This window comes from Triplophysa dalaica, chromosome 14 (assembly GCF_015846415.1).
Source record: "Triplophysa dalaica isolate WHDGS20190420 chromosome 14, ASM1584641v1, whole genome shotgun sequence".
Lineage (NCBI taxonomy): Eukaryota > Metazoa > Chordata > Actinopteri > Cypriniformes > Nemacheilidae > Triplophysa > Triplophysa dalaica.
Window position 1 is genome coordinate 15645016 of NC_079555.1, and position 15294 is coordinate 15660309.

The 15294-nt window shown below is 36.4% G+C and overlaps 1 protein-coding gene across 1 annotated transcript; it reads left to right on the forward strand.

Annotated features, from left to right (window-relative positions):
* Positions 1–318: 318 nt before the first annotated feature.
* Positions 319–15028, forward strand: cstf3 (cleavage stimulation factor, 3' pre-RNA, subunit 3). The gene is made up of 21 exons (XM_056766023.1): positions 319–503; positions 1218–1319; positions 1492–1587; positions 6086–6118; positions 6851–6948; positions 7055–7121; positions 7204–7238; positions 7327–7453; positions 8166–8243; positions 8966–9128; positions 9648–9757; positions 9885–10001; positions 10969–11043; positions 11142–11285; positions 11430–11532; positions 12334–12403; positions 13093–13288; positions 13693–13843; positions 13986–14080; positions 14162–14222; positions 14357–15028. Exons 1-21 carry the CDS (start codon positions 477–479, stop codon positions 14557–14559), a joined length of 2151 nt encoding a protein of 716 aa, XP_056622001.1. The 5' UTR covers positions 319–476; the 3' UTR covers positions 14560–15028.
* The last annotated feature ends 266 nt before the right edge of the window (positions 15029–15294 follow it).

Genomic DNA, 15294 nt, shown 5'->3' on the forward strand with positions numbered 1-15294 from the left:
TATACTAATCTTAAGGGTTTTGGCGAAAAAACGTTGCATACATGGATGTGATTTTATATTTTTGAAATGTAATAAATTACTTTATGTGTGTGTATTTATGAGATGTGATATCTAATGTTAAAAAAATAATCATTCGTTTTTGTAATTTGTTAATAGCTATTTTGTTTCTAGAAGTTTATTTATTTTCTTTAACTACACATAATAAGTGCACTTTGAATGTTTGCATATCGTTTTTAATTTCTATGTGTAGAAGTTCATTTGAAATCGTTTATTTAAAAGTGTTTCCGGTGGGCGTGGCCTTGGTCTGTGTGTGTTCACGGCACACCGCTGCCATTTTAACGAACGGACAGAGATGCGAGGCCGCACAAAGAGTCTGCAAAAATAAACAATGCTTTATTAAAACAGTTTGCGGCCATTGTATTTGTTATTTTACAGTAGTCGACAGTTTATCATTTGGACCACATTCATATTTCAACATGTCCACTGAAACTGCTCCAGACCAGGTAACATAAAGATCTAAACGGAGTGTTCGAGTCATTTTCTTTGCGGCCTAGTTAGTGAGATCACGCCTAAGTGTATGACCGAATGTTTGTTTTTATGCCTCATTCATTGGATGCATCGTATAAAGTCATCATTTTAACCACTTAGATATTTTAAGGGATTTGTTGAGGTAGTTTAACAGATAGCCAGGCATTATAATGCTGTTTCTTCGGTGATGGCGGTGTTACTTTACAACAGCCAATGCAATCAGTTAAGGTTTCTCAAATGTTCACAGTGATCCACATATTTATTGAGAAATTCGTTAATGCATTACACAGTAAATTTATCTTTAGTATATCAAGATATAAAGGCCGAGAACGCATCAGTCCCTGGGTCCGTTTCAAACCCTAGTTTGTGCCCTACGTAGACAGCAGACATTTTAAACGCGAATCTGTTGTTTTAAAGGTTAGTTGGCACCTTGGGTTCACCTGATCTAGTTTAGTATAGGCTATATTGCTAAAATCTCATGTGCACTAGTAGATTTACTTATCTTTGCTCACTGCTGCACATTTGAGTTGTACCCTACTTAGACAAAAAAAAAGGCAAAAATTAGTCTACAAATGTTTCCGTCTGTAATTCACATTTTGAAGCTAGCCAGTTTTGTATCTGCAGTGCAGCGTTTGGGTATTAAACAGTTCATTATATTACGAATAACATTTGGCACTTTTCCTCCACAGGCGGCAGAGTACATCCCAGAGAAGGTTAAGAAAGCAGAGAAGAAATTGGAAGAAAATCCGTATGACCTCGACGCTTGGAGCATACTGATTCGAGAAGCACAGGTTTAGTGACGCAGGGTTGCATTCTCTTCTACCTGGGGTAACATGTTTGGTGGGGTGGGTACGGGGGGGGGCAACGGGAGGGTCTCTAACAGCGCATCGGATTCTGTTAAATGTAAACCGGGACATGCAGTCCTGTATGATTATGTATGTAAATGCATTTTACTTCTTTTAGAATCAACCCATAGACAAAGCAAGGAAGACATACGAGCGACTTGTCGCCCAGTTTCCCAGTTCGGGCAGATTCTGGAAGCTATTCATTGAAGCTGAGGTTAACTTTTATTTTGATTTGATCAAGTTTTCATATCTGTGCATGACAATGCTTATCGCCATTTTGATCAACAATGTGATATTCACACAACAACACGCACAACAGAGAAACACTTCTAGCTTGTATCACGTAGGGGTTCTGAAGTTATTCTTTTTCTTATACCTTTCAGTTTCTGAGGTGATTTTGTTGCATGTTTTATCTGCAACAGCATTAAAACAATTTTAATAGTATTGGAGTGCTTTAGCCTTTATTACGTGTGTCAATTTCTTGCCTCCTGTGTCATTTCTTTGAGGTTGTTGTGGTTTGTAATTATTCAAGATTTTGCCCATTTTAGTCTTTTGTCCTTCATTTCACATTCAGTGTTGTAGTCTGTCAGATATAGTCGTTTACGTAAAGTACATAATATCAAGTTTTACTATCAAATTCCAGACAAGAATATAACTTATATGAAAAGTACGCAACACAGAACACGACAACTGGCCACATTCGGTTCTGTCATATCAAATAGGCCTTGTATGGCTTGTTGTAATGGTAAGTATCTTACACATGGCATTGGAAGCATTAATACATGTTAACCAAGCTTTCACAGATACACGTGCTGTGCTAAATTTTGATTATTTCAACAACAACAAAAGTGTATCAACCATTTTGAAGAGACTATTCTTTCTGCATTAAAAGCATGTAAATAAATAAAAACATCGATTGGAAAAAGCTTGTAAAGGCATTAAATGTCCTGCCGTTTGTAAACCGTGCGCTTTAGTTGTAACAACAATAGAATGCAAATTTTAAGTTTTCCACTTATTTTAAATGTGGGGTTTTATTAAAAAGGAATTTTCATGCTACCTTTATTTGTGGAATCTTTTTTATTAGTAATGGGATTTTAATTTATCGTTTTTTTAATCAATACTATAAAATGATAGTTCTTATCTTACTATCTAAATCAGTGACTTTCACAAATAATCTCAATCCTTTTCTCTCTTAAACACGTTTTGGGCATCAGCATGAATTATGCGTCCAATCGATTGGAGATTTGGGGCTTTGTTAAATATGATATGATCTTACTGAAAATGTTTTCTTTTCTTCTATAAATGTGATTTATCATAATAATACACAAATTATGATATATTTTTTGTGTGTGTTATTGGCATTTTTATCAAACAACCAGGGACAGGTTATTTCTAAATATAGTGTTCCCATACTGTTGTTGGATCGGATGAGTTGCTACATGTTTGGGCATTCTTACCAGAGATATTTTTGTCAGATCTGCAGGGTTTTGACTTGACTGAATTATTTTACCTGCAGTAATAAAATTAAGCTCAAGTGTAACAAGTCTGGCTTTCGGTTGTAATGTGCGTTGTAGTTTTGTGTCAGTTTCAGAGTTTTCAGTGTGAGTGTGCGCATGCATGTGTCAAGAACCATGTGCTTGTGTGCTGTGCTTCACATTCATTTTGCCCGATCTTAGTTGAAATTGTCCACATCACAATCATCATTCCCCCACAGTGTTTGCATGCTGGTGATGGTGGTGTGGATTATCTGTACATAGAGACAAAACTGCCAACTTCAACAAATAAAAAACTAGAGAAATTGCATTTTGTGTGCAGTCAATTAGCTGTGTGTTTAACATTTTACTAACAGAAATCATTTTCTTTATCGACTGTAAATCTAAACTGCACCAAAATCTTTAACATAATGCCTTTAAATTGATGGCCTGTTTGGCATACATATGGGACCATCAGATTCACTTGTTTATCCTCCTGATTCTGTCTAACCATCTGTTTTTGTCTTGTACCACAGAATTACGTACATGTCCACACACGCTTTTCATTATTGTTGTCGAGTATCATGTACTGGCTTTACAGCACAAATCTAAGCCCAGGTTTCACAGACGTGGCTCAAGACTAGTCCCACCCTAAGATGAATTTTGAGCTGTCTCAACTAAAAATAACTTGCCCTGACATATTTTAAAATATGTCAGTGCCATTGTTTTGTCTCTAGATGCACATCAGTTTTTTCTATGGCATTTTAATAAAAGCAACTTCAATATCCTAAATGAACTAAGGCATAGTCCTGGCTTAGGCTAAGCATTGTTTATGAAACCAGGCCAAAATGTTATATAACCCCACTTTAGTAGCAGTACTTGTGTGCTTAAATCTTGCATCATCTCTTAAGAAAACCTATCAAACAGCCTGAATATATTTATTTTAAAAGATATAGTTCCGGTGCTAAATTCTGTATATAGTTGTGACCACACATTTTATATACGTACAACAATTTTTAGGATATTCAGCTATATTACTAAGGTGGCAAATGTGTGTATGCAAATTAATTCTGTACACTTTAATTTTGTGGTCAAATCACTGTTATTCACAGACTTACTGAGAGCGACATATCGCTGTCACTCATTGGTTTGCATTATCTGATCATTTTACTCAGTTTATCATAACAACAGAAAATTTTTGTAGGTCTGTGTAAGTTTTATTTATGCAAATGTTTGTGCATGTGATATTATTAGCAGAAAATGTTGCTTGAAATGTTTTCCTTGTCTTAATAATCGTAAACTAAGAAGTGTAGGGCAGTTTGGCCTTGAGTTAGTTTTTTTCAGCATTTAAAATTCAAGATCTAATAATATGCACATTATTCTAAGTTGCCCTCAGAATGTTATTGTTTTATGTACGTACACATTACTTGACAACTACGTAACTGCAGCAAATACATGAGTAACACTACAATAAGGTTGCATTTCATAACATTTGTAAATGCATTAGCAAACATGAAATAACAGTGAGCAATATTGTTTTTCAGCATGTAATAATCCTTGTTATTACACGGCTCTTTGGAATGCTCGATTCTGATTGGCCAGTCGCAACATTTCCAGGTTCGTTATTCCCAGATAACAACCTCTCAAAACTAATAACGCACGGTGACCAAGATGCAGCAAATCATTTTGACAGTTTTCTTTACAAATTAAATATAAATATGTCTTATAATAACATTGTGACATTTGAACGTCGTTACTTACCTTAAAATCAAAAGTAAACGGCTTTTCCTCACGGAAGGTCTGCATGAAGTAAAAATGAGCTAGTAAAACATTTCAAATTCACATTTTATGTCCAGTTTTTTTCTAATGTGGCAAGTGGCCATGTAATAAGTGTGATAATGTACAAGCAGCCGGCTGTTATTGCAAAATAAGCCCCTTCAGTGTGATACAAGACCCATCTCGTCGGGTCCTGGTCACACTGTAGGGGCTTATTTCTGTGATAACAACCGGCTTCCTGTACATTATCCCTTACCTAATCCCATTAAATGTCTTAACAATTATTCATTTTAGGTTTCTATTTATTAACTAATGTTAACAATTATGTTTGATTTTAAGTGTTTTAATAAATGTTGTAGACATAGTGTTTACTCAAAAATAAAAATAAATTCAGTCACCATACTCACCGTTAGATTGTTCCAAACGTGTATCATAATATTTGTTCTGCTATACACAAAGGAAGACATTTGGAAGAATGTCCAAACAGATTTCATCCCCAATTGACTCCAATAGTATTTTCCCCATTATGGGAGTCAATGAGGATTTCTAGCAACTCCTTCCTTTGTGTTCAGCAGAACAAAGAAATTTATAGAGGTTTGAAACAACCTGAGGGTGAGTAAATGATGACAAAATTGTCATTTTTGAGAGAGCTGTGCCCCAAACGCATAACTAATTGTTAAAAAATACAATTGTAAAGTCTTACCAACACATGTTTGTGTTGTACTAAATAAATAAATGATTTTTTGTATTATGAGTTATTGTCTCGCAGTGTTTTTGTGTTCTTGCATCAGTCTTGTTTTGAGCATTAGATTTCCAGCACTTAACATCTTATGAACACATCTTATCTGTGATGAGAGACAGACATAAAGACAACACGGGTTTATCATTTTCTTCAGTTTTCCCATGTGTGTGGCTGTATCCACATGCAAACGCAAGTCTTTTACTTATTTGTTAGACTTTAGGATGTATTTTGGCTTTGTGCCAACACTGACGTGTATTTTTCTAGTGTCACATTTTCACCATGATCCAAAACCTTTTGAGGGACAAATTCTATTTTCTTTTTTTGGGGGGGTTGGGTTTTAGGTACATCTCATAGTAAAGAATGGCCAGTATAAGAATTGCTTTTTGATGTTACACAGACTGCATGTTTTATACATACATTATCTCTTGACAAGACTATTCATACATTTCGAGTGAGACTGTCGACCACTTTTGGTAATGAAACAGTCAGGCATGGAATGCACTCTGGCAAATATTGGTAAAATGGACACATTTATCAAACAGGTTGATGTATCAGCCAGTAGGAATCATTATTCGTTATAACAGGTATTATTATACAGGTTTGTGTGAATGTCACATTGTTGACCTCAAAAGGGATTATTTGTGTGCATGTGCGTGAGAGAGATATCAATTTAGCTGCACATATGTTCACTTTAATATGTTGGTTTTCAAATGTGTCCACAGATCAAGGCTAAAAACTATGACAAGGTTGAAAAGGTAAGAACCTGTTTTTACCACCACACTCATCTGTAAGCGTTCAGAGAGCTACGGGTACTGTAACAGTTGTTAGGGGCAAAATTATGAAAATAAATAAAGGTTTTAAAAACCTGTAACATGTATTAAAATATAGAAATATTATCATAAATAGTATGAATATATTGTCGTTTTAATGCACATACAAATCTGTTGCATATTACTGAGCATAAGAGCATTGTGATTTTTTGGCAATACACAATTTAATATAAGTTCTGAATAATAATTATAATTTCTGATGATGATTCGGTTACATAAAAATAAAAAAATCTTTTTTTTATATTAGATATGTTCTGTCAGCTGCAAACCAGACATCAGATATCAAAATGTCAGCTTTGATCATAGGCTTATGTTATTTGTACAATAATGACCCTTTATTATAATACATCTAATGCCATAGATCTGTCTGCGTAAATGTATTCTTTAAGATGCTGTGCTGTTAGATGAGCTTATATGATATAATGTATAAGACGGTATATGTTCTTCATTCAGTTCCATGGTATCTTGATACAGTTTACTTCTCACGTTGTCTGGTTTTAATCTATGTGTAAAAAACGTAATATATATTTGAAGCATTGTAGCTTTAAGAATCATTTTGTGGGAATAATTTAGTATTCATTTTAGTGTAAAGCTGTGTTGTGTCTTAAATCAGATATGAAAGTGATGAATTTAATTGCATGTCAATGTCTCGTTCAGTTATTTCAGAGGTGCTTAATGAAGGTTCTGCACATTGACCTGTGGAAGTGCTACCTCTCCTACGTCCGTGAAACCAAAGGGAAACTGCCCAGCTATAAGTATGTCACATCCTTCATCTTATGGTCGTATAGGACAACGTATACCTGTTAGTCGATTGTATAGCAGAAACACAGAATGTCACTTACATGCGGTGCTGTTTGTCAGGGAAAAGATGGCGCAGGCGTATGATTTTGCTTTGGATAAGATCGGTATGGAGATCATGTCCTATCAGGTGAGAACTCTGTCAGCTAATTGATCTTGAATTTTTGCTGTGGTTTCTCTGTCAAATACTCACACCTGGTTTGCTCTTTTAGATTTGGGTGGATTACATCAATTTCCTCAAGGGAGTGTGAGTATACAGTGCAGATTCTCAATGTCATTCAAATAGTTTATGAGGGGATACAGAGCGTTTGAAGAGATCTTTATATCTTCTGTAGTGAGGCCGTGGGGTCATACGCAGAGAATCAGCGCATCACGGCCGTCAGACGTGTGTACCAGAGGGGCTGTGTCAATCCCATGATTAATATTGAGCAGCTCTGGAGGGATTACAGTAAATATGAAGAGGTGAGTCTGTGACTGTTTCATAAAGATCGTCTTTAAAGGGATGGTTCAAATTCTGTCATCATTTATTCACACTCGTGTTGTTAAAAACCTGTGTGCGAGTCTTTCTTCTGTGGAACACCAAAGAAGATATTTAGGGAAATGTGTCAGTGGTTTTGGTTCCATACAGTGGAAGTAAATGGGGGCTTTCATACAGGTTTAGAACAACGCACGGATGAATACTTGTTTTTTATTTGAACCAGGGCTGTCAAACAATTAATCGTGATTAATTGCATTCAGAATAAAAGTTTGTGTTTATATAATAAGCGTACGTGTATTTGCCATTTTAATTTTGTATTTATATATACAAAAACATTCACATAAATGTGTATATATAAATATATATAGATATTTTTTTTTTAGGTGAATTATTTATATTTACCTATTATTTAAATAACATATAAACGATTATAAATTTTTGTATTTTATATTTTTCTTAAATAATTGCATATATGTGTACATAAACACAAAGGTTATATGCACAGTAGTACACAGACATATATTATGTAAACACAAACTGTTATTCTGGATGTGATTAATCGCGATTAATCGTTTGATCCCCCTAATTTGAACCCATTTTTGTTTTATAGTAATTTCTTTGGCAACAATATTTATTTTTGAATTTTTGCTGGAAAATTTTGCTTCAAATGAATGAAATTTACTTTTTTTTTTAAAGGGAATAAATGTGCACTTGGCCAAAAAGATGATTGAAGATCGGAGCAGAGACTACATGAACGCCAGGAGAGTCGCGAAGGTCAGTTTAACACCTGCACAGCAAAATCGCCAGTTTTAAAAAAGGTCAAATTAACTCTCACAGTGTTTATGTTATCCACACTGAGTGTTAATTTGCTCTTTTTTAACTCTGCCGATTTACTGTGTGCTTTTACTTATATTTGCTCAGCAGCTTCTCAAGGCTTTGTTTGAAAACACTAACAAAGAAATATTTTTTTATATTAAAATCGAACTCATACCATGAGTTATACAAGAGTGACAGTTTAATCACATTTAATAGACCATAACTGTCACAGTGTTTTTATATAAGAAAAATTATACACCTGTGAATCTCAAGCTGCCAATGTCTTATTTGAAATAATTTTAATCCTGAGGCTCCCTTAGACATTAAATTGAGACACTTATATAGAGAATGTGAAGCTGAAGTACTGCTTATGTTTCACTGGCGCCGGCATCTTTGGAGGATCACACTTCACTGCTATTATTGTTTAGATATGTACTGTTACTTATTTTGTTTGATATATTGGGAAATTGAAAGTGAAAGAACGATGGGCTTATCCTGAACAACTCTATGTAATACTATTGCATTTTATAACACAGCATTTTATAACACAGCAAGACTGACCTACCATAGTTATATTTTCTTATAAAAAAAAACACTTCATTGAACGCACTAGCATCCAACCTCTTTTTGTTACGTTCCTCCTGGTTCTTTCTGTCTCATAATGATGATGTCTCCTGCAGGAGTACGAGACAGTGATGAAGGGTCTAGACCGGAACGCCCCCTCAGTGCCGCCTCAGAACTCCCCACAGGAGGCCCAGCAGGTGGAGATGTGGAAGAAATACATCCAATGGGAAAAGAGCAACCCGCTGCGGACTGAAGACCAGACCCTCATCACTAAAAGAGGTCTCTCAACCACTATACTACCTGGACGTTTCTCACCCAAAAAATTTCAAACCTGTATGGCTTTCTTTATTCCACACAACACAAAAGAAGATATTTTAAAGTATGTTGTTAACTGGCCCCCATTCACTTGCATTGGTTTTGACTCTGTACAATAGAAGTGAATGAGTGCCGGTACTGTTCAGTTACCGGCATTCTTCGAAATATCTTCTTTTGTATTCTGCGGAAGAAAGAAAGTCAAACGGCTTTAAAATGATAAGCTGGCGAGAACGAATTTTAATGATTGGATGAACTTTCTATTTAAGCTTCTTATACATTAGTGAGAACCACGATCAACCAATTGCCGTTTTATTCTCTTTTAGAGTATCTCATTGCAGAACACAATGTAAAATCTGCTATGGTAGGATTTAGACATTGGTTGAATTTAGCTTGGCACCACCAAGATGGGTTCAATCCCTGAGAACACACATACTGATAATGTCTGGTGATGTTTTCACTGAAGTTATTTGTTTTTTTCTCTAGTTATGTTTGCCTTTGAGCAGTGCCTTTTGGTACTTGGACATCATCCTGACATCTGGTACGAGGCTGCCCAGTACCTGGAACAATCCAGTAAACTTCTGGCAGAAAAAGGGGTTAGTTTGTACATTACTTTTAGTACACAACTCTGTCTGACCTCTGTCCACACATGTAAGTCTTTTGATTTAAAAACAGCATGTTTTGTCTTTCTTTAACGTTATATTGTGGTATGTTCTGTTTCAGGACATGAATAATGCAAAGCTGTTCAGTGACGAGGCAGCAAACATTTACGAGCGTGCTATAGGAACTCTTCTTAAGAAGAACATGCTTCTTTATTTCTCTTTTGCAGACTATGAAGAGGTGAGACCTGTCGAACTGACCTTATACAGATAGTGTCATGGTTTAAAGGGCAACACTGGGAAAACAAAAGTGTCCAGTTTGTACGTCTTATGTAAATAACCTTGAGAGGAGATACATTTTACTTGAGAAACAAAGGCGTTTGTCTTTTTATATATTTTTTAAAGGTGCCGTGTATAATTTTTGGAGTATCTATTGACAGACATGCAATATAATATACTTAACTGTCTTCAGGGGTGTTTAAAGACCTTACATAATGAGGTCTTATGTTTTTTTTTTTTATCTGAGAATGACCTTTTTCTATATACATACATCACCTTTAAATGGAAATTCCTCATGTTGTTTCTACAGTAGTCATTAAAAGACAAATTGCTCGACAGAGTGCTATTTGTAAAAAAATTATCTCCTTTGGCAAGAAGCGAAAATGTAACAACATCGTAGTCCTGTGTCAGCCACCGTGGTGCTTTAAAGGGGAGGGGTGGACTGAACCACTGGTTAAAGTTCACAACCACACCACTAGATGCCACTAAAATTCAACACTGGACCTTTAAGTTTAAAACAGTACTTAAAACAAGAAAAAGCTGTTTGCCATTGGGGTAAAACAAATAATCTTGTTTTAATTTATATATATATTTTTTTCTTACCCAACTCGTAAACAGCTTTCTTATAAGACATAAAAATCGGTTTGCTTCTGAAAGGGACGGTTCACGCAAAAATAAAATTCTGTCATCATTTGGTCACCCTCAAGTTCATCCAAACTGTTTTAAAATCTTTGTTCTGTTGAACAGAAAATAAAAGATGTTTAAGGAATGTTGGAAGCTGAACAGTTTAGGGGCACCATTAACTACCATAGTAGTTTTTCCTACTATGGAAGTCTATGGTGCCCAAGATCTTAAAATTAAGAAAAGTCTGCTTATGTTTTTTGTGTTATTCTACATTTGAGCTTTAATAATATTGTTTTGTGTTTCAGAGTCGTATGAAGCACGAAAAGGTTCATAGTATATACAACCGCCTCTTGGAGATAGAAGATATCGACCCTACCCTGGTGAGCCATAACATAGACACAAATGCTATATCTACTTAATCCATAACCACTTGATTTTGTTTACGGAGTCTAACCCCTGTCGTTGGTCTATTGTTCAGGTCTACATTCAGTACATGAAGTTCGCCAGAAGAGCTGAAGGCATCAAGTCTGGCCGATCCATCTTTAAGAAAGCCAGAGAAGACCTTCGGACGCGGCATCATGTGTACGTCACCGCTGCTTTAATGGAATACTACTGCAGCAAGGTAACATTTTAATCCCACAAAACATTTGTATTCAAGTTCTTGTCTAAATTAATTATATTTTTAATGCTTTTTGAATAAACGAACACATACAGACACGCCAAACAAGCGACAACATTATCTGACCGGACGTTCTCTTGTCAACAGGACAAATCTGTGGCCTTTAAGATATTTGAGCTTGGACTGAAGAAATACGGCGACATTCCTGAATACATTTTAGCCTACATCGATTACCTCTCTCACTTAAACGGTACGAGCGCTCTTCATCCACACCTTACGGTCAATGATGATATTGACCACAGCGCTAATGTCACATTTAACACCATCTATATTTCGTACAGGTTATGTGGGGTGAAAAGCGGTTTAAAACAAGGACGGGTTGCGTATCGTTGACGTATCCTTAAAGGGATAGTTCACCCAAAAATAAATTTGCTTGTTTCAAACCTGTATCAATTTCTTTGTTCCGTTAAACACATGGAAAGATATTTGTAAGAATGTTAGCAAGTTTCAGTTCTGCGACATCATCCACTACCATAGTAGGAAAAAAGTATGGTATATTTTGAACACAACGTGAGATATTTTGAAGAATTTAGGAACACAAAAGTTCTGGGGCACCTTTGACTAACATTTAATTTGTGTCACAATATGTCACAGAATTGAAAATGGCTAACATTCTTCTAAATATCTTTCTCTGTGTTCATCAGAACAAAGTAATTTACACAGGTATGAAATGACATGAGCAAACGATGAAAGAATAAAAATTTTGGATGAACTATCCCTTTATGCTCTTTGACTATCAGATGGGCTGTTTATTTGCACACAGATATGATGATATCTGACAGGAGTACTTATCAGACCAAACAAACCATGCTTATCCTTTATAAAGGTGATAGCTAGGAGACGGTGTTTACCAGGCAGTAAACTTCAGCCTTGTTTATCCTGTTGCTAGGCTATTACCAAAAATGAAGACGGGCGAAAAGCTTTGACAGGAATTATGATTGAAAAAATGACAGATTTGTTTTTAAGCTGTTTGTCCTTCCCTCCGACACAGAGGACAACAACACCAGAGTCCTGTTTGAGAGAGTGCTCACGTCTGGAAGTCTTTCCCCTGAGAAGTCTGGGTTAGTCTGCTTTCATCCCAAACATTTCGCACAAAAACAATCAAATATACTGTTCACAGTGAATATATAGTACTTGCACACTTTCTTGTTGTCAGATGTTAGTGAAACGTGTCCAATATAGTGAACTACATTTGTGGATACTTTTCTAGTAGATTTTAAACAGACAGTTCACCCAAAGATAAAGATTCTGTCATCGTTTACTCGCCCTAGAGCTGTCACACATCTGTATACATTTCTTTGTTCTGATGAACACAAAGATATTCGGAAGAAAGCACAAAACCGAACCGTTCTTAGCCACCATTGACCACCATAGAAGAAAAAATGCTTTATAATTTCTTATTGTTGAATAAGATATTTTGAAGAATGTAGGAAAACAGTTCTGGGGCACTTCTAACTGGCGTTGTAAATTTTCCTACTGTGGGAGTCAATGGTGGCCCAGAACTGTTTTGTTATATTATTGTTAATATCTTTTGGAAGAAAAATGATGAGTAAATGATGACAGAATTTTTTATTTTAGGTGAACTTTTCCTTTAAAGAGAAACTGACTAGACTTTTCTTGGCATTGCTATTACTTTTCAAGAATTATGATTTTTAATCCCTGTAAAGTTGTTATTGTGTGCATTGTGTGTCGAAAAGTGTTTGAGCAACATATCATCCTGATTTCTTATGTGTTTTTCTGGTAATAACAGGGAAATTTGGGCACGCTTCTTGGCCTTTGAGAGCAACATCGGGGACTTGGCCAGTATTCTGAAGGTGGAGCGAAGACGTTTCATGGCCTTCAAGGATGAATATGAGGGCAAGGAGACGGCTTTGCTGGTGGACCGGTACAAGTTCATGGATCTATATCCCTGTTCTCCCTGCGAGCTCAAAGCCCTCGGATACAAGGTGAGCTAGGAGTCATGACATGGTAATAGATATCAGATTATACGGTATGGTATGATACGCAATGATATTTTATAATATGAGTTATGATATGATAACTGAACACTGTACTTTTTGAATGATTAAATACAATGTTGACAAGCACTTTTTAATATATTTATTTGGTTAGATATTCGCAAAGCCCATTGACAAACGTAAAGGGTGACTTTATGTTTGTCATAAATGATATCCAAAAAATATAATAAACACGGCAAAATATGGAGGTTTCAGGACAGCAGGGAAATTATGTGTTTGTAATATTCATAGATCACAAATTCTACTATTAAACCTCTGTTTTTGGAGTTTTCATAGTCAGTATTCATTTATGAATGTATCAGTTTCTATAGTAACAATATATCTATTGGCAGGATGTGTCTCGTGCCAAATATGCATCGATGATCCAAGAAGCTGTGGTCACTCCATCTGCCCCAACACAAAAAGATGAGGCCGACCGCAAACCCGAGTACCCCAAACCCGACATCAGCCAGATGATCCCTTTCCAGCCACGACATCTCGCCCGTGAGCATCTTTTTTTTTTTAGTTCAGCTCAAGCTAATAATATCAAGTTCCTGTCTTCGATTCAGTAAATGGATCAAGTTTATACCATGAAAGCACAAAAAGCTTTTCAAATGCGTAAATGTTTTGTGATGCATTCCGGCAGCTCCTGGACTTCACCCCGTCCCTGGAGGAGTGTTTCCGGTCCCACCCACTGCTGTCATTCTCATGAAGCTCCTCCCTCCTCCGGGCTGCTTTTCAGTTAGTACAACAACATTTTTACTCTTTAACAAATTTCTAATTGATTATATTTTGGTTTCACGTGCTTGTGTTTTTTTTTAGGGTCCCTTTGTGCAAGTCGATGAGCTGATTGAGTCTCTCAGAAGATGTGTACTGCCAGAGAGTATGTATCCCAGAATCCTCTGATTTTTTTTTTTATAGATTAACATTGCAATGCTAAAATCTTAAAGATGTTCAATTTATTATGCTTTAACTCATTCGTTTCTCTCTCTTTAACTCTGTCTGTAACTCCTCCAGCGGTAGAAGCTGCTGTAGAGTTGATCACTGGCAAACAGTTTGAGACGAGCAGTGAAGGAAACGGACCTTTGGAGAATCACGCTGTGGCAAACAAATCCTTGAAAAGGCCAAATGCAGATTCCGATGAGGAGGAAGACAAAGGGTCTGTCGCGCCTCCCATCCACGACATCTATCGAGCACGACAGCAGAAGAGGATCCGATGAGCCGGCACCCATACACACTACAGTCCGGACATCACCCATGCCTACAATGAGCAATTAAACCTGCACCCCTATGTGTCACACCTGACTGAAGGAGTTCTGACTCCATCTTCCGCCGCTGGTTTTACTGTGAACCCTGCACACCTCGACTGATGGGGCCAGCGGACGACTCACAGGAATGTATCCGTCTCGGTGTTGACTTGTGTGTTCACAGCAGGGAGTCTTCGTGATGAACTGATCGCTGGACCTTCCCATCATGCATCTCTGTTCATGTTCATTTGTAGTTTTTTTTAAAGCAGTTTTATTTTTTAAAACTGGGTGGTTTATACTGTATAAAGTTTTTATTCTGATTTGCCTCTTTGTTTTTGAACTTGCCATGTGTAGTTCTGGGGATGGAAGAGTTGATCGTTTTGTAGTGAACTGAGGATCACAAACAACTCGATTCCAATAAAAGAACATGATTAAAAACGTCCTCCGTTACTTGTCCTGAAGTTTGGGGAAACAACACTGTCCTGTAGTTTGAGTAGAGTGGCGTGTCCTCACCACTAGAATGCACTATAGTGCAAAAGATGTGAAACTACATGTACACTAGCGCAGTGGTTCTTAAACTTTATTCATTGTATGGCCCCCTTTGTGTAGAGTGTATCGCTTTGTGTCCCCCCAAAATAAAAACATATCATCTTAACTTAATTCAAACAAAAACATATTCAGTTATACTATGCTGGAACATCAATGCTT

Excerpts from the sequence above, each read along its gene's own strand:
- cstf3 (XM_056766023.1), top strand. The coding sequence starts at position 477 with ATGTCCACTGAAACTGCTCCAGACCAG. Across the intron at positions 12,404-13,092 it reads CTTTCCCCTGAGAAGTCTGG|GGAAATTTGGGCACGCTTCT; the intron begins GTTAGTCTGCTT and ends TGGTAATAACAG. Across the intron at positions 14,223-14,356 it reads AAGATGTGTACTGCCAGAGA|CGGTAGAAGCTGCTGTAGAG; the intron begins GTATGTATCCCA and ends TAACTCCTCCAG.